Raw genomic sequence first — 24,331 nt, forward strand, 5'->3', positions numbered from 1 at the left:
AAATGTTCGGGGCTTCTAGCTGTGCTGATCAGAAACGTAAACATACTGCTGAGGTGACAGGGTCTCACTTTCAAACCCTTGGATGAGTGAGAAGAGAAAATTCAGGGTTTGTGCGTATTTGAGTTTGCTTGCTCCAAGGTGAGTCAACAGTTAAACTGAGACATCTTCATGAGTCCAACAGATAGATATTAAATGAGGTCTTCAGAGGATTTGGAGCATGGAAGCCTCCAGAAAACAGGAAAACTAGAATTTGGTGACTTTTTTAATCTTTATTTTAGCTCAAGCTAACTTTAAACCAACCCGCATGCTCGGCCTCTGAGCGTCAGCATAACATGCCTGCTGACTCTGCTGACTTCTTTTTCACCCAACCACATTCTTCATCAACAACACTTTTCTTTGGTTCGCACAACAGCAGAAGAAACCAGGGTTGACTGTATATAAAAACTTTATTGTAGCCTTGGTCTACTATGATTGCAATCCTGGCACAAGCAGAACATATAATGCATGTAAATACTGCGTAGCTTTTACTGGAAGGGCTCTTGGAGAGAGGCTAACACCCTATCTCACTAAGTTAAAGACAGTTATAAAAAAGATCCCTGGATTCGCGCCCTGACCTGGATCTGCAAAAAACTTTAATGAGATCTTTCTTAGGTCCTGCTCCGCCCCTCTGCAAGATTTTAATGGAAATCCGTGGAGTAGTTTTTGCATAATCTGACAAACGCTGATGAAAACATAACGTCCTTCGCTGAGATGATTTATTGGACGCTGGAAAGTGATACAAGCTCAATAAACCCCATTATATTGTATGACTCCAATATGAAACACGCAGATACAGGTCACACCATGAATATGTTACTCAGCTGGAGCAGACTTGAAAGATGGAGAAGAGAAAGCATGGCAGTGCTGACAGGTATGTACAGTTTGATCTGTGCAGCACACAGGATACACAAGCACAGACACAGACGCCATTGACAAACACACAGTCAAACAAAACCAAAAAAAAAGTTACATAAGCATGGATGAGAGGCTTTCAATAGGACTTCCGGTTGCTATTGCAGACATACATCAATACAACTAAATTAACGCTTCACAGTCACGGAGGACTGACGACAGCTTTGCTAATATCAGTTACTGTCAGTGTAAATATATACCACACGAACAACCCCACTCACAAACCAGCAGAAATGTCACCACACAGACTGGAAACACAAATTTCACTAGGCAAATTTTAAATCTGTTTTCCATTTATACAAATATAAATAGAACTATTCAGCCTCAGTTGTCGATAGAACCACAATGAAGCCGTTTATAAAGTCTGCGTACAGTAACATGATCCGGGCAGACTACAAATAAAGGTTACTGTTTTCCTTGCCTGGTGGATGTAGCAAACAGTTTGTCTAAAGGCAATGAGCAACCTTTTATAGTTGTTAGTATTCGTATTATTAACCCTATGAACAACTGAGTAGTCATCATCAGTCAAGCAGCTGTTGTATTACACAACCTGTGTTTGAACTTAGAGTCGTTGCTTTCCTGAAAGGCTTGAGATGAATATCGAACAAGGCCGCTGCGCCTTCAGAGCTCCGGTCGAAACTTTCCGTGGTGCTTCCGAAGGCCTGCCTGTGACGATGTCAGAGTCAATACATCAACTCCTGCACCCGGGCGGGATGATGTAATCCTGATCCGTGACTCAGGCCCGCAACACATGGCATCGGTAACACACACACTTATTCACCAGCGTGCTTCATCCAACTGGCCCTGTGGGGATTCAATAGTGTTCCCTCTCCCTCCGAAATGTGTCAATCAAAGCCCTGTTGGCAGCTCCTGCCCGAGGCTGGAGGACGCACCCGCGGACCCGCTCGCTGTCTCCGGCCACTCAGTGTCACACATGCTGAGCTCAGCTCGAGTGGGAAGAGGGACAGGGACTGCTGTTTTCAGCAGTAAGGATTCCCCCGCCATTGTTTATTTCATCTGTGACCCACACACCAGCGACCCCTGACACCGACCTTTGACTCCTTTGTGTGTGTCTCTGTCAGTGAATGTGTGTGTGTTTGCCTGTGCCCGAAAGGAGATTCTTAACAATGTGGGAATGAACTATAAACTGCTTTTAAAACCACTGAAATTAGACTAAGCCACACACAGAGTATCAGAGATAACTCGCTTTTACGGGAAAACAAAAATCTAGTATTCTTAAGAGTTGATAAATAGATATTGAACTCACTACTCAACTAATCGATTCGTTGGATGAAAGAAAACTAATTGTAATAATTTTGATAAATTGTTTGTCATTTTTTAAGCATAAATACCAAACATTCACTTGTTCGAGCTATTTGCTGGTTTCAGGACCTCCAACGCAAATTAATACATACAGAATTGAGCTGAGGGGCCTCACAGTCATGTTGTTACCACTTTCTGATACCGAAAGATGCTATTGATGTACAGACATGTAAAGATCAGGTGAGTAAGTCGTGATGAAGGGATTTAACACAACAGCGAGTTGGAAACGGTTTACATTTCTAAAGCTGGATAAACGGCAGAGTGAGATCTGCTGCGCAGGGGACAAGAAACACATCAAACCTTCCTTCAACCTTTGAAAAGATACCTGAGGCCACATCCATACTACTAGTATGGATACTACTAGTATGGATGTGGCTTAAGTGTACATGAGCGATAAAGTCTGTGCCCCCAAACTGACAGCTGACAGTGACAGTCGCTTGTGTATATTATTATGCATTATTATGCGGCACTATTAAACTAATCCCACTTGTAAAGCCCTGGAAGGAAGTGTGAGTCATGTCCTTCTCTCTGTGTCGACCTGGATGTCCTTGTCCCGTCTGCTGTGCTGTGCTGGGACATATCGCTGATGTTTGACATTCACTCCCTGCTCCGTGGGACTCTCACTCCCGTCTGGAGTATATTCATACAGCAGGTTTGTATCTGAAATGAAGGGGCTTTATTCTTATCGGCTCATTGTTTCAAACACACACACATACCTGCAGTGCACCTTGACCCAGTCCCACCACACACACACACACACAGACACACACACAGGCATCCAGACTTCAGATCCGAGCATTTCTCTGTTGCCAGGGGGACCATTTCAACCCTGTCAGCAGTTCTGAGATCTGCCTGGGGCGAGGTAATTTGCCCCCTCCCCATCCTTCACTCTGGAGGAGAAAAAAATCCCATCCTCCATTCTCGAGGGGCACGACTATTCCTTCTCCCATTCTTTCTCTCAGATTCATTCAGCCACGATGTTTTGCAACCAGCAATCTCCTCTCCTCCTACTCCCCACTCCCACTCCATACAGCCTTTTTAAGTGTGTGTGCATACACTTACTCCTCTTTCCGCAGACGAAGAGGGGATGGGGATGGCGGTGTGGTTGAATTCATCTGCTGCTGATTTTCAACCACACAGGATGAGTTAAAACGCAGATAGCTGATATTTCCTCTGATTTCCTTGGGGAACTTAAGGAGCTAGTTTGATGTATAGACTGAGCAAAACCACAAAGGGAAGCAATTGCTCTGAAGATTTACACAGGCTGAAAACGTCTTACTCGTGTGCAGGATTTGACCTTTTATGTTTCCGCAGCACACATGATAACAACGTAAGCCTGAAGACAGCAGCTCCGGCAAAGAATAAAATACCATTCATAACAAGAATGCCTCAGAGTTGGCAGTTGAAATAATATTATTACTTTGTCGTCGGAGAAAAGAACTTCCTGCCTGACACTGGCATTAAATGATGTGATAACGCTTCCCCCACAGGGAAATACTCTGAGCGCTGATCAGGCTGAGCTGTACAAACTAGCTGGCAGGAATTCAGCACGTTGCTTCAAGGCAATTCAGCAGGGTGGCTGGACGCCTGAACCAAACTTGGATAATCTTATGCTACAAGACTAATACACCAGGAAAATACTACTGGGAGGAGTGTTAAAGCTGAGGATTGAGGGACAATATTTAATTATTGAATGTGAATCCAGTTACAAATCTGCCCTTTTGAAATTAGTTTGTTTGGTGGAGAGTGAAAACAAACATCACTTAGCACAGCAACGAAAATTAAATTCACATGTTTTGTGTAAAAAGGGATGAAAAAAAAAGTCTGGATTTTGGGCCTGATTACACAAAAAACATGAGTCTAGCTGTGTCTAGATTTAGGGGCCACATCCATCAGGGGGAGTTAGGGTTAGAATACATTTAAAGGCAATCCCATTTCGAAGGCTCCTTCAAACAATGGTGTCAAACGAGTCCTGCTCTCTTGCCGATCTATCCCAGGATTCAGTGCGCGCCTGTGACGAAGCTATGGAGCTAGCTGTGCACACGGCTCAAAGTTCAGTCATGACAAGCTGGTGACTCTATAAAGAAATCCTCCATAGACCAATCTGTATCATTTCAATTCGGTCTTGACGCGAAGAGTGAATTGGAACATAGATTTACACCAATTTAATGTAGGAAATTGACTATCAAAGCGAAACTATGGTCCTTCTGCTGTGTGAAAGCGTTTCAGGGATTTTTCACCACACATTTTGTCACCGATCTGAGCCTTTCATTACAGCCCTCCTGACTCATTTTGCCGCTCACCAGGGGGCTGTGCTGCAGCTGCAGAGGTCAAAGAAGCTTAAGTAAAAAGGACGCGAGGAAAATAATTAATAACTTGATTCTACTTCATCCTTCAGAGAATTTAAATTAAATCAATGGCTGACATTGGGCACGTTGCGCTTATTAGAATATAAATAGAACAAAAAGCCTTTGTTCTCATTGAATTGTACAAAATTCAATGAAAATAGGAGTGCTAAATGATAATAAAAGAAAACATTGCACACAGCATACTGCACAATTATAACCACCAAATACATATCTTTAAAAAACAATAAATATAAATTACCATGATCAGCAACTTCTTGCATCCCCCCAGGAGAAATTCATTGGTGCACTGCTAGAGGTCACAGAATCTTATGGGTCACAGAATATGGTGCAACCCTGTCAGGCTGAGCATTCAGCCTTTTAACATATTAAATATGCCTGAAATTCTTATTTTGGACGTCAAATGTTGGATGGAAGACATTTGGATACAAGCTCCTGCAAATATTACATTTTGTAGCTGTCCTGTTGACTTCTAGATCCAAAATACTGGAACCCATCCCTTGTCCATGCAACCAGACGGCTGTAGGGGAAGTTCACATGACGTCTCTCACACTCACACAGATGGTGACATAACACAAGACCTTTTATGAATGTTCTTTAGGAGGAGGATTTATAGACCAGTCATAACAGATCAGAAAATGAAAGATTCAGCTCATGATTATGTTCATAATCCATGGAGGTTTCTTGCTATGTGCTATACTTAGATGCTTTAGCTTTGACCGCACCACATCTACACACTTATGGAGGCCGGCACACCTCCAACTTCCTCGCTGCATTACATCGCAGCTTCCCGACATCATAATGGCCCTACTGTTCAGGGGATCAGCTAAACTCGGACATGCAGGAGTACAGGCACAGCTGGGACAGCTGATCTGTGCTTGGAGGGGCCCATTATGTGGATTATCCTTTCTATACATACACCTGCAGGTATTCTTAGAGCCAACACACACTGGCAGCCAAGAGGACAGAATAAAACTGACAGAGGGGAAATATTAGCTCTACGACTGGGTAAACCGGGCTAAATTAATTTTATATGCCTTTTAATTTGGGGAATAGCTTACCCACGAGAGGCTGACATAAACATTTATGATGAGAGTTCATAAAGGGAAGCACACGAGGAACAAGAAAATAAGTCATATGAGGATAACATCTCGTCTGGGTAGGCTGGTAAAATAATTCCCGTTGATGTGCAGAGTAAAGGTTGCAGTTCAGCCTCCTGTTTTAAAGCACCACTAGGTGTGACATAATGAGGTGGTAGCAGCACTGCAATTATCAGTCACTGCACACTCGGAGCCAGCAAAGCAGCACCTCGCCTCCTCCTAAACTCCAGTCTCTTTCCCAGCTCTGCATCCTGTGATGCTGGAGGTTTTCACTAAATGTCAAACATAAAATACACAGCAGACAAAGCCCCGGTTTGATAAGAGCTCAGCGGACGGATGTGAGAGGAATGCTGGATTTGAAAGAAGGGAACTCAGGCTGTTTACTTTTGAGTAATCAATATCATTTCAACATTGGTGAAAAAAATAAGCTTTTCCTTTTTTGACATATTTGCATCATTGTCATGAGGTCATTTGAACGTTTCAAATAGTTCAGGTGGGGCTGAGCAGTAAAACAATATTAATAATTTATTCAATAGCAATATAACAAAGTTCCTCAATATATATCGATATATTGCTTATGAATTGAGTAAACACAGTGAGGAAGTTTAATATATTAATGATCTACTGCATTGGGACAAACTGCGCAACTACACAACTTTAATCTTTATATTGCCCATTAGAAAAACTGCCTTGTGAATAATATTTAAATTGTATAGCATGGAGATAGAGTATTCTATTTGTATCATACTTATTCTAAATTCTGTTTGTATTGTTATTTATGTATTTCTTACTCAAGAAGTTACTTGATTGTCAATTTTGTATTTTCTCTGTGGAGGATCAATGTGTCCCAGTATGTGTCCCAGTATGTGTCCCTGCCCATAAAGATGAGTACAAAGCCACAACCTTCACCCAGGATAATTACTCTCATCTTATCTGTGTACTATGTTTGAGTACTTATAAAGTTTTATACTTAAATATGTTCTGTCTACTTACATGTTTACACCAGGGATTTCAATCCTGTTTATTTCCTGTACATGTGGAAGAATTTACAATAAAGTTGACTGACTTTTGACTTTGATATTAATATATACTTTATCTTTGTTCCCACTTCGTGAATGTAAATCAATTCCACACAGCAACCACGTGACTCAGACACATGAATGGAGGCTTGACGATCAATAAGATGGATTATTGAGCCTGTTAATAGAGTTTCAGACCCTATGGAGCTCAATGGGAGCCTATGACAGTATATTACGGATGTATAACATTCATATGCACCAGTTATTTCAGGGTTTGGATCCACAAACTCCACTTTGGGGATATACAAGTTCATATTCACTTCCATAACAACCCTGCGGAGAGATCACAGCGCCGACTGAGGAGATAACTCATCCGCTGTTTTTACTCAAAACCCCGTGGGAACAAATTGGATGTCAGCAGTTTAAAGTGTTAGAAAAGTGACGGGAGATGATCTCACCATGTCCGCTGGGGTGCTGCCCGTCATCTCGAAGGTTGACCCGGTCCTCGGAGGGGGTTCACAGACACTCACACGCGCACACACTCATACACAAGGGCACGATTATTCCCTGTGTCCTCCTCCTGGGAAACAGCCTCTGGAACCGCACGACGTTGATTCGAAAGGAAGGAAAGAGAAAACACAGAGACGACTTCTTCTTCTTCTCTCTCTCTCTGGATCTGTCAGGACGTGCGTCTTCTTCTTCCTCTTCTTCTTATTGCTCAATCATGTCGTTCAATCGGGGTTTTTTCTTTAAATCGGTAAATGCGGACGTCTACGAGAGGCGATAGTGGGATAAGCTGCCGACCCGAGGGCCTCCTCCGACCCCTGCGAACACGAAGGATACCCCGCTTCAGGAAAAAGGTGGCTGCGCCATGCGAAACACCCGACACGGCTGGCACATCCGGACACGGTCCCTGTTCGCTCGGTTGAAAAAAAGGAAGCCTATATGCGTTTATATCCGCTGGTGGAGTCACACCCGGGCCCCACTGGTTGGAGGAAGGCGTCTCACGGTCGAATGGGTCGGTGCGGCTCTTTAAAACCGGGAGTTTGGTAGCGAGTGTTGTCGAGGCTCCGGACCGCGATGCTGCTCCTCCACCTCCCGTTCAGCTGTCACCCCGCTGCCGCTACGCCACCAGCAAGCTAGCTGCCTCACACCGGAAGTCCAGCCAGCAGCTTCCGGTGGCGTTTTACTTTTCAAGATAAAACCCCTCGTTTTCTTTCCAACTTTACTGCAGACACAATAGGTCCATGTCTGATGTGGAATACGATATAAGTAGAGAACTAGATGGTGAATGAAGATGTCCCTCTATATCTACTCACCACCACGCTGATGAATGTGTGGGTGAAGTGTGTTGAGTCCATAAAACCCTTCTGGAGACTCAGGGGTTCACAGTATTGCAGCCAAATCCAATGCAATTGAAGTTAATGGTGACCGACTCTTCAAATGTAAAGAAAATAGCAACGTAAAAAACACATGAAATTGACGTTTAAAGAATCAGTTACAATTTACTTAAATTGGATTTGATTTGGCTGCAACACAGTTTACACCTGAGACTCCAACAGTGTTTTGTGGACTCAAAGACTTCACCCACCCCTCCATCGGCACAGTAGTGAGAAGGTAATGAGTGCGTTTTCATCTTTTGGTGAACCATCCCTGTTAGCTGTACAACTGCTGAGCTGGATGTTGTTTATTCAGAGTTTTCTCAAATTCACAGCAGTACTTAAAATGGAACTGTGTACTGTTACATTTTACAGTCATTCATGGAGATAGTTAGTCCATTAGGAGCGGTCTGTGATCAGAGAAGAGAACGCAACCAGGCTGCTCATCCTTGATCCTCCAATGACTCAATCATTAAATTAGTCAATCATTTTTCAGAATTGCATGTGGTGTCATGAAGAGTGAGTAGTCTGAAATAATGTTTTTTTTTTTAAGCTATACACTGCATTGTGGGGAAAAAGTAGTGGTTTTATAACTATACCACATGTAAAGTGAGTCTACATACTACATATACAACATACATGTCAGTTTTGTGATATTGGTTCAATATGGTTGTGGGGTTATTTATAGCATGCATCCAATACATATGTAATTTAATATCCTGACCTTGAAGAAGTGCACTCCCTACAGTGTGTGTGTTTGAGTGTGTGTTTGTATGAGTGTGTGGGTGGGCCCTGCCTGCCTGTCAGAGGTCGAGATGCCTATCAGCAGTAGGTCTGTCCTCTCCCTGGTTGACTGAGTGAATCCATTGTGGTATCAGGAGTTGCTTTTTCTCTGAGATCTACAGGATTAACGACCTAATCTCCCCACCATAAAGGGAGAGTCTGACACACACACTCACTCACACACACACACACACAAACACACAAAAGCATGTCTGCACAAACACAGTGAGGTGTGAACGTGTTTTTGTTTAGCTGCGTTTTCAAAATTAAGGTCAGTGCATGATTTGCAGCCAGTGAGCCAAGTAGGGCAAGAATTAAGGACTATTGTGATTATCTATTCAGCCCTTGATTATTTTTCTAGATCATTGATAATTGTAAAATTATAAAATAATAAAAAGAAAGAAAGTGTCAAGAGCTTTGTTTTTTGGCTGATAAAACAGTCGTAACATTAATGACAGATTATTTTTTTAATTCAGTTGAAAATGACGGCCACAACATGAAGGGATCACATTAGACTGGATGTGAAACAGGTTGTTTATAATGATCCTTTATTGTATAAATGTCCATCATGACATCGCATAAAACCAGAGGCTTGTGTATCATTATCGGACCAAACTTTCTGTGTGAGTGTGTAAAGCTGGTTCGACGGTGCAGGTCTGTGTAACTTGAACCAGCAGGTCACCTCTAAAGTCCCTCAGCTTCACTTTAAAGTGTGCTGATCAAATACAAGTGCTATATTTTGTGAAAAGTCAAAAACAACTCTAATCCTCTGAAGCCTCTTGACCGGTTGCGTCACTCAGACCACACACAGAAACAGATGAAACACCGTCCATGACAAGCAAATAACATGAACTACTTCCTTTGAGCTTCAAATGTCAAAGGGCACGATTAGAGTTTGAACAGTGCACTGTATCAACTTGGTCTTCCTCAACACTTGATCTATTTTAGTTTCCAGTGTCACTACAAGACGGTTCCCACATGCACAGCACACTCGGTGGTTACAACAGCTCCATTTATAAACACTGACGCTCAGCACAGCAGCGATGAACGTCCTGCTGCGTCGCCTCCACTGTCTCCCCATGTTTTCCACAGATTATTAACATGCACCGTTTGTCTTCAGCTATTCTGGGATCCAGCAGCAGACTTTGAGCTCAGACAGTGGCGCAAAGGTTGGTGCTGGGAGCCGCTGTTGCATCATAACCCCAGACTGAGAGGACGATTCAGTTTGGTTCTCTCACAGGAGGTGTGAGCAATTATGTCCCCCCCGGAACCACAGTGTCTGTCCTCTGGTCCCTTATGTCCATCTGTCCCTGACTGAGAGCGATCAGGCACTGGGCCATGGGATGTCTTGCTTTGAAGGAGGAGATAACCTGGGAAATAAAAGTGTTGTTGTATCCTGCCATTAAAAACACAGCACATTTTATTGATAGCAGAGCTCTAAGAATGTGTTTTAAACAGAGCTGTATATTTCCTGAGTTTGGTCAAAGTACAACAACAGGGCACACTGTGTGTTTGTGTGTGTGTGTTTGTGTGTGTGTGTGTGTGTGTGTGTGTGTGTGTACTGCTTTTTGCCTCAACTACCCGCAGGAACATTCTTATCAATATATTTTTGCTTTCATCAAGACAAGCTTTCATCTGATCTGATAAGAATTATCGAAAATGACAGACACATTCCTTGGTGGAAAGGATTATTTAGTATTTTGACTTTTTAGTTTAGGCTGTGGCCCGTCCGGTAACATGAAGGAGGCAGTGTTTATGAACTATGCTATAGCCAGCAACCAGGGGGTGATCTAGACGATTCAGCTTCACCTTTTGGGAGCTATGAAGTTGTCCATCATGCTAACGCAGTCTTCACACTAGTAAGGACCTACGACACGCTAACAAATTAGGTCTGAGATTGCTAGAAATTCCACGCTGCATTTTCTCAGCTGATCTGAGTTTTTTCTCTGTAAGATGAAGGTAGTATTTTTCACATTTCTAATATATCATCATCTCTTAACAACCCACTGACGAATATCATTAGTCCATCTGATGAGGGCCCTGGACAGCAACAGGTAAATCAACTGTACTCTGGATTTCAAGTGTTCTGTCTTGTCACTGACATGAACCATTATTTTCTATGACTTAACCTCTGGGCACAATGTTACCAAACCTCAAAGAGCTGCCTTTTATTCTTCGGATCAAGTCCATCTCATTGGTGATGATGGTGATGATGGCCTAAACCCGAGTTGGATTTGGCTCAGGCTTACCAGGGGACACCCTGAGCCTGAGCTTATCTTCATCCAACTGGGCGCTCCTCTAATCTTCCCACCTGTCTAACTAATTCCATGGTAAATATATTCAGGGATTTGTCCTGAGAGCCCTCTGAGGGACCTTTTGCTGGAGACCAGATCTTCGATACCAGTTACCACATTAGCATTTTGAACCGGTGGTTTGTTGAGCTGAGGCAGCACTCACACACTTGTCACAGCTGAAACCCTCCTCCCCTTGGCTGCGAAAAACAATTTGTCATCATCTCACGTTCTTGCCATCTGTCTGCCACAGACGGTGAATAAAGTGCATGTTCGGTGCTTGTGTTTTGTATCTACATGCGCCTGCCGCTGGGAGCTAAGATGCTTATCTGTTCTCTCTGTTTACCTGTGAGTTATTCAGCATTTTATGTCTGCCGCTGTTTGTATGAGCACGATATGTCCCCGAGAGGTACTGAGCACGTCTACACCAAACTGGCTTCTTACATCCTATTCCCTGTTCAACCTGTTCCACTGACAAGCTCACACACCGACATCAACAATACCTGTACATAACCTCGCCTCGCTCTATACCAAATCTTTACAGGAATATCAGGTCCTGTCTGTTTGAATTATGTGCACTCTCTTTCTCTCTCTCTCTCTCTCTTTCTCTCTCTCTCTCTCTCTCTCTCTCTCTCTCTCTCTCTCTCTCTCTCTCTCTCTCTCTCTCTCTCTCTCTCTCTCTCTCTACAAATGTATTGTAATGATGTCTGTAGACAAGATGAATTATATTAACTTGGTTAAAATCAGAACTTCTTGCACGCATGCTGCCAATATAACTGCTGCCATACAAATCATATTACATCTTACAACATTGATTTAATCAATTTTTAACATCAAATAACAAGTTAAAACATTGTTTGGTCAATGTTCCATCTGCTAACATGGAGGTGGCAGGATATATGAGCCACCAGGTGGCAATCAAGATCTTTTGGCTTCCCTTTATTGTAGCCGGCATGTCGTCCATCTTTATTTTATAGTCTATGCTTGATTCAAGGACGCTGTAATTAGGGGGTTTCAGCACCCCCTTGCTGGTGAGGGTCTGTAACTGCAAGGTATAAAAGTCTACTGAACAAACCAACAACTATTTCATAATATTTCATTTCATTTTTTTTACATTCACTGTATTTTCTGACGCCCAAATGCAGAATGTGGCATATATAATGTTAACCATAATTTCTAATGAAGAGTAAACCTGTACAAAGTTGTTAGCTTTTCATATAAATATAAAATCTACAAATGTTGCGCTTCTAAGCTGCATTTAATATGATCCAATTTTCTCTGATCAAACTCAATTTGGCTTTCAGTGTCCTCAGCTTCCAATACTGGCAAACTCCAACTACTCTAGAAACTTTTACCTACATTTAGACTGTCAGGCTTTGTAAGAATATCAAGGGAGGATAACCATAAACGAGTGCAGCACCATATACTTCTGCCTTTCTGCAGAGACTTACAGAAGGAATTTATAAGAAGACGCTCGTGACATCAGGAGGGCCTTAAACCTGTAAAATGATAAAAGACAAAAAAACACAGTAAAGAGAAAACTCGAGCAGTCACTGTGACACATCACATGTTAGGAATAACCATGGTCCTCCTACCTTCCTGAGCTACGCCTGGCATAATCATGTCACATGTCTATTCTTATGATTCTCTCTGAACCTTGTTGGCTCCAGCAGTAACAGTTAGACATTGCTGGCACACCCCCGTCTTCCAACAAACAGACACACACACAGAAGTACACAGTCAGGGCCATACTCCACCAGGGTGTGAACGCACAGCTGTGTTTTTGGAGCAAGCCACAGGGAGTGCCAACCTCCAAGTACCTGAGTCAGCCTCCGCTTCCCTGTACGCCTTCCCTTCATTGCCTCTTCCTCTTTCCATTCCTCCCTCTCTCATGGTGACTAGGCAGGTATAAAGTGGAGGCCCGAGGCGGGGTTATCAGCAGTGAACAACTGGCATTATGGCTGCCGTGTGGATGTCAGGCAGTTATTAAGGCACAAAATAGCTGTGATTAGATGAGCCCTCTCTGTGTGGAGCTCAAAACAAAAACACTGTGAGGCAGCAACAGTTGTTGCCGGTTCCACTCCCACGATTATCTTTCATTCTCAGAATATTGTGATACAACAGAAAGGTAGATTCTGTCCGTGTCGTTTACTTCCCTATGTCTTCGTTCAATGAGCATGTGTCACTCTACCGAGCACATAATAGGATTACCTGGTATTTTTGAAACACTCAAGCAGACATTGTTTTTCAGCCGGTCACTGGATCGCTGTTTGTTCCAGCATGTGCTTTGAGTCATAATGGGCAAGCACCACCATGTTGTTGTTGTTCTTAGGTTTCGTGTATTTTTGTGGACAGGACATGGCAGCTTCGTCAACATCGACTGCAGGACATGAAAAGAAACAAAGGCAAGAACATAATCTGCCACGGACTAGAGGGTAAATCTAGTATGTCAACACAAAAACACACACACACACACACACACACACACACACAAAGAGGACATTAAAGTGACTTACATTAAGACTTAACTGAAGCCTAACCCTCAACCTAACTTAACCTGAACCTGAACCCTAAGCAAACTAAACCTAACTTAACCTAAACTCAGCCATAACCTTAACCTTAATCTTAACCTTAACCTTAACTTTAATCTTAACTTTGACCTAATATTACCTAGCCCTAACCTAAACCTAAGCCTAAACCTAAACCTGAACCTGAACCTGAACCTAAACCTAAACCTAAATCTAAACCTGACCTAGCCTTAACTTTGACCTTGATCTTGACCTTGAAGTAAACCTACCCTTATAAATTAGATAAAGAAGACAAGTCTTCATAATGCAATAGTGTAAAACAGATTTAGGTCCCCACAACATTAGTAATACCTGGAGCCCACACACACTGCCCCAGAATCAGTCGTGCATAACAACATGAACATGTTATTTAAGAGAGAAGCTGTCGACAAACAGTGCTTGTAATCTTTTATTTGTTTTCCTCTGCCTCAAACATCCCTGTATACTACTCGTTGAAACAGCAGTGACACAAAAAGAAAGTTCAACACATACACGCAATAGTTTTGTAACAAATTATGTTAAATCTCTTTGAGTAAGCCAGTCTGTTGTCTTTCGGGTGTGGTCGCACATGTGTTCCCTCTGCTTTCGGCGCCTCACTTCCTGCTTTGGTTTCCATCAGCTGCAAAGCACTGCCTTAAGGTCAAGAGAGGATGTGTCTGTTTGTATACCAACACTCACGCACACAAACACGCAAACTTGATTAGGCACCAATGACCAAAAAGTATGTGAGTGATTTTTTTTGTTTTTTACTTAATGAAATTACTCAGAGCAAAGGAGAACTCAAATGAAATGATTGCTTCCCCGTGATATGAGAGAGAAACAAGAGCAGGAAATGATCGGAGCAGTCAAGCTTGATCACTGAAAGAGAAACTTGGAAATTACTCAACAAGGTGGTTTTAATGCACTCACATAAAATCTTAAATACAACACAGACTTTATTAAATATCAGTTTATTTCAAATTGACAAAATAAACAAAATCATTACATTTTACGAACTACATTTATTTGATTTGACTTAAATTAACTATAAGATTCACAGAATATTATTTTATGGAAAGTCTTAATGAGGTGTTATTTTCACCGCTCCAATGTAACTACATCGCTACCGTGCATTTATTTTGGGGGCTCTCTAATATTGACAACTTTTTTAATAATATCCAATCAAGATTTAAGTTTTAATCAGTTGATGATTTTAGCTGGCAAACCATTTAACTAATGAATGTGTCAAATCTGTGTCCTAATTCTACGGAGAAGATAATATGATATAAGCTGCCATATTTTTACTCATAATAACCTAAATTTATGAGCTGCTCCAAATCCTCCGTCCTCCTCCCAGTGGGAGACAATGGACAGTGAGACAATGGCTTTGACCTGAGTGAGGACATAGATGGTCAAACTCAGGTCACTAAACCCTAAAATCCTGAGAGATTATGTTTATTTATCTTGTGGATCCTGCTCCCATAGGATGTTTGGACCTTGAACGCAATATGTTTTTTAAAGGATTATACAATGCTTACAATACAGCTAGTGTGCATCAAATTACCCCCATAAAAACTCCCATTTTGTGCCTTGCTGTGCTAAAGGGAGATATTTTCAGTTGGTTGCTATCTGTACCCTCACCAATAGAGGCCACTAATTCCTCATACTGGTCCTTAGAAGAGAAGGGCCACATCCTGATGGGACAGAACTCTGCCAGGACGCCTCCTTGCGATCGCCAGCTGGTTTGAACCAAATAAAAATGGTTTGAAACATTTACTGTGGCCTTCGGATCTCAACAAGTTCTCTCAAACATTATCAAAACAACAAATGAAGGAATGCTTATGTGTATTTTTTGCTTTATTTTCACTTGTCTGTTGTCAAATCTGTTTTTGGGGTGAATTTTTGCTATTTGTTATGTGGCCTTACTTCAACAATAGAGCTCCCCTTCTTTGTTATTTTTTACAGACTAACCATAAACTTAAAAATAAAAAAGGTTTCAATACAAAGAAAAAAAACTTCATATCTGCAAACGCTGATACAAGACGTTTACAGCAACCGATAATTCACCAGGCTACTACACAGTTCTTTGTCCTGTGTACTGGCAACACATTCTCACACAGTTTGCACATATATGTCATATTAACACATAGAGAACAGAAAAAAACGATATTCATTCCCCAAACACCAACACTGTGTCAGATAACTGACACAACAGCACAAACACAAAGGCTGGAGGAAGACCATGATTCATTAGAGACAACGATGACACACCTGATTTCACAAGAACTCAACATTTGTTGTGTAGCTTACTCAAGCATTTGCGACACTTTGTCTGCTCAGAACACTGAGCCATGCAAAAAGCTGCCCTGACGCTGTCTTTCACAAACACAGAGCAGATTAATGCAGACACGCACACACACACAATAATTCAGTAGTGACAGACCTGACTCTTTCACAGACAAGTGCTAATTTACTAAGCATCCAAACACACATGTGCACAATTTAAACTAATATCTTTTCTGACACAAACAATTGTAAATAAGATTTTTTTACAAAACAAAACAGAGGAATTGTCAAAGTCAAGCTCTTACACACTTGACCGTTGGATCTCTTCTCTAATTTTCATGACCCTGCTGTAATATGCTATCTTTACACTGTCAGTGTGTTTGAGACAATTTCATATTGTTGCTTTCCTTTATTTGAAATTTATCAGAAATTTGAATTAGCTGAATTGATTCTCCTGTTGTTAGACATGAATTACGCTACTGCAGAACTGTGACCTGAACATTTTCCATGTGTACTTTTCTGCAACGTTAAAGTGATGCTTCACATAATATGAGTCAGACTTTTAAATTGGTTGTGACTGTGACAGCTAATTGCACTGGCTAACATTGTCCTATGCAACAGCATCCCCCTGTGGTGGAGCAGGTTTTTCTAACAGGATGCAGAAATGTAGAAACATCTATAAATCACAGAGTCGTTGGGGCAGCTTCGGTTTTATATTCCACAAAATTAGGTTCCTTTTGCATGTCTCTTGCTGTCAAATAAAAAACAGCAAGAAAATGATCTTTTCTCTGCAAAGCCAGACAGAGTGATGCTGCAGGCCTGAGGGGACCAGTCCTCACACGATTGGTGCAGAGGTGGGTTGGTACAGAGGAACAGCAGCCGATTGGTCCCTCAGACACACACACACACACACACACACACACACACACACACACACTCACATTAATGCACACACAGGCACAATACCTGAAGTGCCTGTGAGTGCATCTGTGAGTGTGCAATATGCAGCAGTCAGAGTAGACTAGTGCTGGGGGCATCTACTGATTCACACACTGAGCTGTGCAGTGTTTCAAGCTCTAAAGTCGTATTTACTTATTTCTGCTCAAATAGAGAAGATTTATGATTGATGAACGTGAAGTCCAGATTTAATTTATACATCGTCTTAATAGCTATCATACCAAATATGTTTGAGACAGTATATAGAAACAAACTATTAGGAGTATTATGTCACAAAAGTGCAGTTTCTTAAAGGTTTTCAGCTGGGGAATCAAACCAAGTGATGTTCAGCGTATGAACAAAAAGGTCGGACACTGAGACCATGGTAAAGAAATCCATGTATGATGTCAAATCAGAAGCATAATCACAAGAAAGGATATAAATAAGACAGATTAATTGTTGTTGGACACTTTTTTTCTAAAGAGCACCATATCTTAAGGTTTAAGGTAAATGAATTTGCTTTGACAACCTGTCAGAACGTGAATGAAGCAAATCCGTACTGGTCACTTAAATACACAAACACAAGTGTCAGAGATCTTGATGGTATGAATGTGCCTCAGTGATTAACACACACACACACGCCACCCATCAAAAATATTCTTGACTTGAACCTGACGGCCAGCTCGGCTCTGTCTGTGTTGAAGTTGCACTTTGTTGCACTTTGTCTGTGTAGGTTTTTTACTCCGGTTTCCTCCCACAGCAAACACAAGCAGCTTAGGATGAGTGGATACCCTGAATCGAGAGGCGGTGTGAGTGTAAGTTTGAATGGTTGTTTGTCTCTGAATGTTGGGCCTGTGGTGGACTGATGATCTGTCCAGGGTGTAACTCACCTGTCACCCTCATGGCCCTCAGACGATAAATGCTATATAGACAGATTCAATCTATATGTCCGCCTAAAAACGTGATTTCAATAAGTTCAGTGCTGATAATTATAATTATTCTTAAACAAACTTTATGAAATGCAAAGTTGTTTTCTACTTCCCTGGATTCTTAGTGAAACTGAATTTGTGTGAGAAACATGGCAGAGCTCTAGCACTGATAACATGGAATGTCGAGAGACAAAAAACACACACACAAGGATGCATTTCTTGGCACAAAGCCCACCAAAGTAAACCACCAGCATTTACACATGGCATAGTCACAGTATTGTGTACTTTTAGGTATAATATGATACAAATAGGGATGAAATAATAGGAAATCAGCTGAAACGGAAACAGACTTCTAGTGTGAGATATTCTGCAAAGTATATCAGATCAATCCTATGTCATAGACAGTTGGAGACAAAAGATGATGACAGTGGCAGTTACAGTGTAAGGTAGTTACTATAGGCTCTCACCTCATCAAATGTAACATGATTATTTGTATTGTTCTCATTTAACAAACTGAAAGAGCAGCAGCGTTCTTGGTTCATGGAGGTTATGTTTTCAACCCTGTTTGCTTGTTTGTCAGCAAGGTTGTGCAGAAACTACTCGACGGAGCGAATCCATAATGTTTTTTATCTCTTTCTTTAACATTGAGAAATAGGGCTTTTATTTTTATACATTTTGACCAATTTGATGATATATTACATTTAGGAGACTAATATCTATGATTGTTTGTAATTTGGACTAGCTTGATTGAATTTGAAGTGCCTGTTTGGGCCTTGTTGGTGGGATGTGCTCTACAAGGTGCTTTAGTTTTGTTCTGGACCTTCTCTCAAAAGGCTTCACAGACCTCCCGAGCATTTCAAATTAAAATAAATTTGATTAGAAGTCTAAATTCTGACCTATCTGTCTATCTAAACTTGAGGCTGGCTCTCAACTCTCCACACTGTGGCTGCAGGTGCCAGGATACGGCCTCTAGGTGTCAGCCTGAGACCGCACATTGAATGCAGTATGTACAGTGGACACCAGGTGGCTGGGATTAACAGTGGCTGTGTAGCTAAAGCTGCTAAACTCTATGCGCACTTGTGGCCTGTGCAGGCCCACACAGACACTGATCAACAGCTGAGAGCAGCCACGAGGCGCTGCAACTGTTTCTGCATAGTTTCCCCCATCCTGCCTCTCCGCAGCCCGATCCACTGACACAGTGTGGACAGGCCGAGCTGTTGGCCAACACACTGTGGATTTGTGCAAACAGTCACCGTTTCAACCGCTCTCCTTCAGTGTGCTGTGAGTGGACGGAGGCCGTGTTGCAAACAGGGAACAGTGGGGACGGGGATAATTAGAAGTGACAGCAGCTTGCAGCTGTCACATGTTTTGGCAACTGTGTGTTTGCCTCACGTTGGTAATCCTCACAGCCTTCCTGCGTTTCAGGATCGATGATATGAACCAACGGTTGAGGGGATTTCTCTGTGTTTTCACCATGGATGTAATTGTGCTCTGGAACGTCAGTGAGTGTGAGCTCTGATCGTGGGTAGCAGGGGGGCTACGTCACCGTCATGGACTCGCTGGGCTGTATCCGAGCAGTGCAGAGGTCAGCTGCCTGTCCCCTGTCCGCCTGTCCCCTGGCCCTCTCCACACCGGGACCGGGTCTGGAGGCCTCGGCTCAATGGGAAACCGAGCTGAGGAGACACAACCTGTAATTTACACCGTGGATCAGAGACATGCCTGCGCTGCTCTGCTCGTTTCTATGAATATTTGGATACAGGCCCAGAGTTGGTGACCCCCAGAAACTGAATGAGCTCAGTCCCATATGCATGTACAGTTTGTCGGTGTGTGCCTTTTAGCTGCACCTTAGTGGTTTGTACACACCAGCCATTTTCTTATGTCACAGGGTTTTTTTCAAAGAACATAATCCTTCTTATATAAATGGTCTTTTTATTTATTTATTTCCCCCTACCCTGAATGGGACCTAGAGTGTACGTGAGGGATGAAGCAGCTGTATCTAAATAGAACAGGGAGAGTCAGTGATGCATGCTGGCATCCAGCGCTGACAACAGTGACACAACTTGTAGTGTACCTCCAGCGGAGCGTCTACTTACAGCCCCCTTTGCATATGACCACAGCAGAGATGGAAACACAGGATACATAAACAGTTGTGGTGATGAGTCATACCTCACACGAGCATTAGAATACACACAACCATTTCAAAATAAAACAAGCAAACCTGCAGGATAAACTGTGCAGGGCATTGGTTATTTTTCCATCACACTGTACAAAACGAATTATTTAAAAAAAAGTTTATTGACATCAGAAGCAATTTAATTTTCAACAATAAACAAGGCGTTTTTTTTCTTATTTATGCTATTACAGTGGTACATAAAGATCAGTAAAACAACCGTGATACGTCAATCTTGATAACGTCATTTCAAAATAAAAACACACAGGAAAGAGGAAAAAAACAATAAACACTCAGCTCTAACTCAGAATGATTTTTTTATGTGCTGTGCACCGCTAGCTAGGGTAAATACTGTAAGCTCACTCCTTTACACTGTACCAGGCAGGATAGTGGCCCAGGAACTACCACTGGAAAAATAAGACTGGCAGAAGGATACAGACACAATACTTGTGTAGTGTTAACTATACAAAAAGGAGAAAAAAACTGTACAGCATAAAAACAACCGATATACACAGCCTTTTTTGTTGTTTTTTTACCCCTTGGATACTAACGTATTTTCTTTCAGTACGTGAAGTGTGTACAAGGGGGTTAAATGCTTTATAAACAAGAACATGACCACGATATATATGTCACTCGCAATCTACTCGTCATCGTCATCATCATCATCATCGTCTTCCTCGTCCTCTTCATCATCATCATCATCATCATTTACAACCTTCTTCTCAGCCTTGGCTGGGGCTTTTCCTGGCGCTGCGCTGCCTGGTTTGCCCTTAGCGCGGTATGCAGCGATATCCTGCGATTTAGAAAAGACAAGATATTGAACATACGTTGGCTCTTAACAGTCGTTGTAATTGAGTCTTGATGAGGAAGAGCAGCCCAACTTGAACTCATTGTTAAAATGTGCTACAATAAGTGAGTTGTTTTCTTTACCTTCTCATACTTCTCCTTCAGTTTAGCAGCCTTCTTTTCGTAGGGCTGCTTGTCCTCTGCAGCGGTGCCGTTCCACATCTCACCCAGCCTCTTGGCAACATCACCAATGGTAAGACCAGGGGTCTCTCCTTTCACCTTAGGGCGGAAGTCCGCGCAAAAGATAAAGAAGGCAGATCTGGGGGGAAAACGGAAACAGTTTTCATATTATCCCTTTACAACACGAGTATGATCTTTATATTTGTTTTATTCTGCAGAGACATGCAGTACTTACGGGGGTCTCTTGGGGGCATTGGGGTCCTTGAACTTCTTCTGCTTTCCTCCCCTGACTGGGACATAGCTCATCATCTCTCTCTCATAACGGGCCTTGTCGCCGCGGGCCAGGTCCTCAAACTTGCCCTTCTCCTTGGCAGACATTGTCTGAAACAGAAAGATTATTAGCAGATTGTTGAATTTGTGGCTGCACATTTTTTTTGCCCTCAAGATTCCCCCGGGGTGGTGCTTCATAATCTTTCTTATTGCACAATTTAACTGTTATTAAGAGCTTTAAAATGATTCCACGGCCATAATCGGAAATTCCTTTTCTTACCTTCCATCGCTCAGAGCACTTCTTGGAGAACTCGGAAAAGTTAACGGAAGCTTCAGGGTGCTTCTTCTTGTGCTCCTCCCGACAGGTCTGCACAAAGTATGCATAGGAGGACATCTTCCCCTTGGGCTTGGTTGGATCCTTCCCCATCTTTATGGTAGTTTATCTGCAAGCAAGTAAAAACGGTCTGTGCACAATTGCACAGATAATGAAGAATTATTATCATTTTACTTTTTTTTATTAATTACATCCTTAAATCTTTAATTAAAAAGATTGATTAGATAATATTAAGATATGTGTGTATTACTTTTATTTCACCCATACTTCATTCCAACAAAACGATCACGCCTATAGTTCTCCCCATTCACCACTAGTACTGACAGAGCTGTCAGAGTGACCCGCCCTCCTTGCTGTCAAACTGGAACCAGTTGGCAAATCCCGTTATAAAAAAAACAGATACTGGTGGGAATTGAATATCACTTTATTCATTTCATGATGCGACCCTTAAGGTGTCATTTCACATAAAACTCACTGATCCGAGATTGGTTCTCGTTGTGTTAGTCCGTTAATATTTTTGTCACTTCCACATGTGACTGTAAAAGTTGTCTTTAAGTTAAAAATAAATAAAACATGAACTAAAGCTCAGTCCTGTGTGGGACTCTTCACCGTGAACTCACTGGCCTCAGAAACCATGACTCGTGTTTTTGCAAAAAAAAGGAAAAATAAAATTAATCACCATATATAAATATCATGTGTATTAAGAATAGGGCTTCAGGAATCAACTCGTACCATTCGTGTTCGTGTTTTTGTGAAAAAACAACTTTTACACAAAAAAGAGACAAAACACACAAAAGACGTATTTATTGTTAAGTAAAACACCAAAAACTGCGTCTGAATGCGATCTAACACTCGTTTCCTCCATGTCTTCCATCTCTGTCATTCTGGAAAAAATCCGAACTGTTTTAAAAATGCGTTTTAAAACGCGTTATATTTCCTCTATATTCGCCCATGAAACGCTACAGCAAGTCCCCAAGTAAAGCTGCGTCGAGCGAAGTAGTAATGGCGCATAGGCTCTCGTTGAGGAAAAGGAGGTCAACAACGACAGCAATATTTCTTCTTCCATTTTGTGAGAATGCCTTCCTCATGAAAGAAAGTCCCCCTCAAATGTCTCCGCCCGCCCCGCAGTTCGCTTTGCAACACGGAAGATATGCTCGAAAAGCCGGCGATCCTGGCAAAATATTTCCCCCGATGCATTTCTATTGCACTGGCCGCCTTGTATAGTAATACATTGGGTCTGCGCTGTGTCTATGAGCGGGCTGAGCCACTGACTTGGTTTCTATGAGCTCCTAATGGCCGCTCGTCTTCATCCACTAACATGGAGAATATGGCTCCTTCTCTTTGTGTCAGCGCACAGCCATTGCACTGCATGCAATAGAGGGCAGAGCGACCGCGGCGACCACTTCACTTCTGAGACCGATTTAAAGCCCTTGTCGGCGGCGGAAAAATCCCGCGATGGTGCCGTTGGAACAAGGGAAGCCTGGGCTTTCTTTTGCCGTCGTTAGATGCCACAGTTGCGCGTTCGCTTCTCTAGAAAAGCCGGTTGGAAAAAGTTGAAGTGAACTGCGCCTCTGTCGCTGGCTTCCCATTTGCCTCGCTGCCTTGTTTCCTATGCGAATACAGTCAGCCATTACAGTTAAAGCGCAGCTCGTGAGGCTATTTTTCCACCGTCTTCTCGGCTGAGCTCAAGCCGACAAACCCACGGACGTGTGCGCCTTGACACGTCCTCTCTTTTTCCCGTGTTTCCCCGAATTTTCTGCCTCTTTCCCCGGGAGCCGCACGCTCGCTGCTCCTCGCATGACAGTCATTCAGCCTCGCAATGCACTGCAATGGCTAGCTAACGGGGATCTTCTACCATTGTCGCTAACAGCGTTCGTCCGCTCGACATTACGGATTTTTTACGCGATAACCACCGTTCGACTCGTCTCGATTTTCAACACACAACACGACGGCAACCTACAGAATTAATTCTATTTGGCAGAATCGAGTGTTTTCGTCGAATTCGCTCAAGGTTAATATTATTTTCTTGCCCATTTTTTTCCCCCTTACAAAGCGTCTGCCCCTCACTCCCAGGCACAGAAACGTCAGCTGCCAGGCGCCGGCTATTTCATTTTCTTTTTTGTTGTTGTTGTCTTTTTTACACGGTTTTGCACATAGAAAAAATACACAAGCGACAAAATGTCTTAAATTCGATCGTGGTTAACACGCACAGATGTTAACAATGGCTTTTTAAATGATTTTTACCCGATTCCGGACAGTTTGAGTGTGGCTGAGTGATACTCACCGAGGGACAGTCTGTGGATCTCAGTGCTCTGCAATGGCTGTGTATGAGGGAGCAGCGATACGCAATGTCTTCAGTCTTCAGCTCGCTAACATTACTCTCGACGGGGCCCGCGCGCGATTGGCCGGCGCCCGGTCTGCCGCGGCCGCGATTGGCCGCCGGCTTTTCATTGTCCTAATAGAAGACGCGCTCCGATTGGCCGCCTTTTGTGAAACGTCACCCAAGTTTTGCGAGGCGCGTGGATACGAAAACAGCGGTGCGCGGCGTGCGGGGAGCTGCTGGTAGTAGTGCAGGGTGTTCGCCATAGTATTCACTTCACTACGTCGAGCGCAGTGTACAGCGGAGGAGTTCAGTGAATGAGACGGGGGATCGGAAACGGGCTGCGAGGCGCCGTCCGATCC

General features: G+C 42.7%; 2 protein-coding genes across 2 annotated transcripts in view; both read right to left on the bottom strand.

The window, feature by feature from the left end:
• ubl3a (ubiquitin-like 3a) overlaps nt 1-7,887 on the bottom strand; it is a 33,714-nt gene extending 25,827 nt beyond the window's left edge. Inside the window, exon 1 of the mRNA XM_062405734.1 lies at nt 7,218-7,887. Coding sequence (XP_062261718.1) covers nt 7,218-7,244 — 27 coding nt within the window. The 5' untranslated portion in view covers nt 7,245-7,887. The remainder of the gene's footprint in view (nt 1-7,217) is intronic.
• Nucleotides 7,888-20,188: 12,301 nt separating this feature from the next.
• On the bottom strand, nt 20,189-24,058 carry LOC133969640 (high mobility group-T protein-like). The gene is made up of 5 exons (XM_062406246.1): nt 23,934-24,058; nt 21,596-21,779; nt 21,281-21,426; nt 21,010-21,184; nt 20,189-20,872 (listed from the first exon to the last, which is right to left on the bottom strand). The coding sequence occupies exons 2-5, from the start codon at nt 21,740-21,742 to the stop codon at nt 20,720-20,722; spliced, it is 621 nt and encodes a 206-aa protein (XP_062262230.1). The 5' UTR covers nt 21,743-21,779; nt 23,934-24,058; the 3' UTR covers nt 20,189-20,719.
• Nucleotides 24,059-24,331: the final 273 nt, after the last annotated feature.

The sequence above is a fragment of the Platichthys flesus genome, chromosome 15 (assembly GCF_949316205.1).
Source record: "Platichthys flesus chromosome 15, fPlaFle2.1, whole genome shotgun sequence".
Classification (NCBI taxonomy): Eukaryota; Metazoa; Chordata; class Actinopteri; order Pleuronectiformes; family Pleuronectidae; genus Platichthys; species Platichthys flesus.

Excerpts from the sequence above, each read along its gene's own strand:
- LOC133969640 (XM_062406246.1), bottom strand. The coding sequence starts at position 21,742 with ATGGGGAAGGATCCAACCAAGCCCAAGGGGAAGATGTCCTCCTATGCA. Across the intron at positions 21,185-21,280 it reads AATGCCCCCAAGAGACCCCC|ATCTGCCTTCTTTATCTTTT; the intron begins GTAAGTACTGCA and ends TTTTCCCCCCAG. Across the intron at positions 20,873-21,009 it reads TGAAGGAGAAGTATGAGAAG|GATATCGCTGCATACCGCGC; the intron begins GTAAAGAAAACA and ends TCTAAATCGCAG.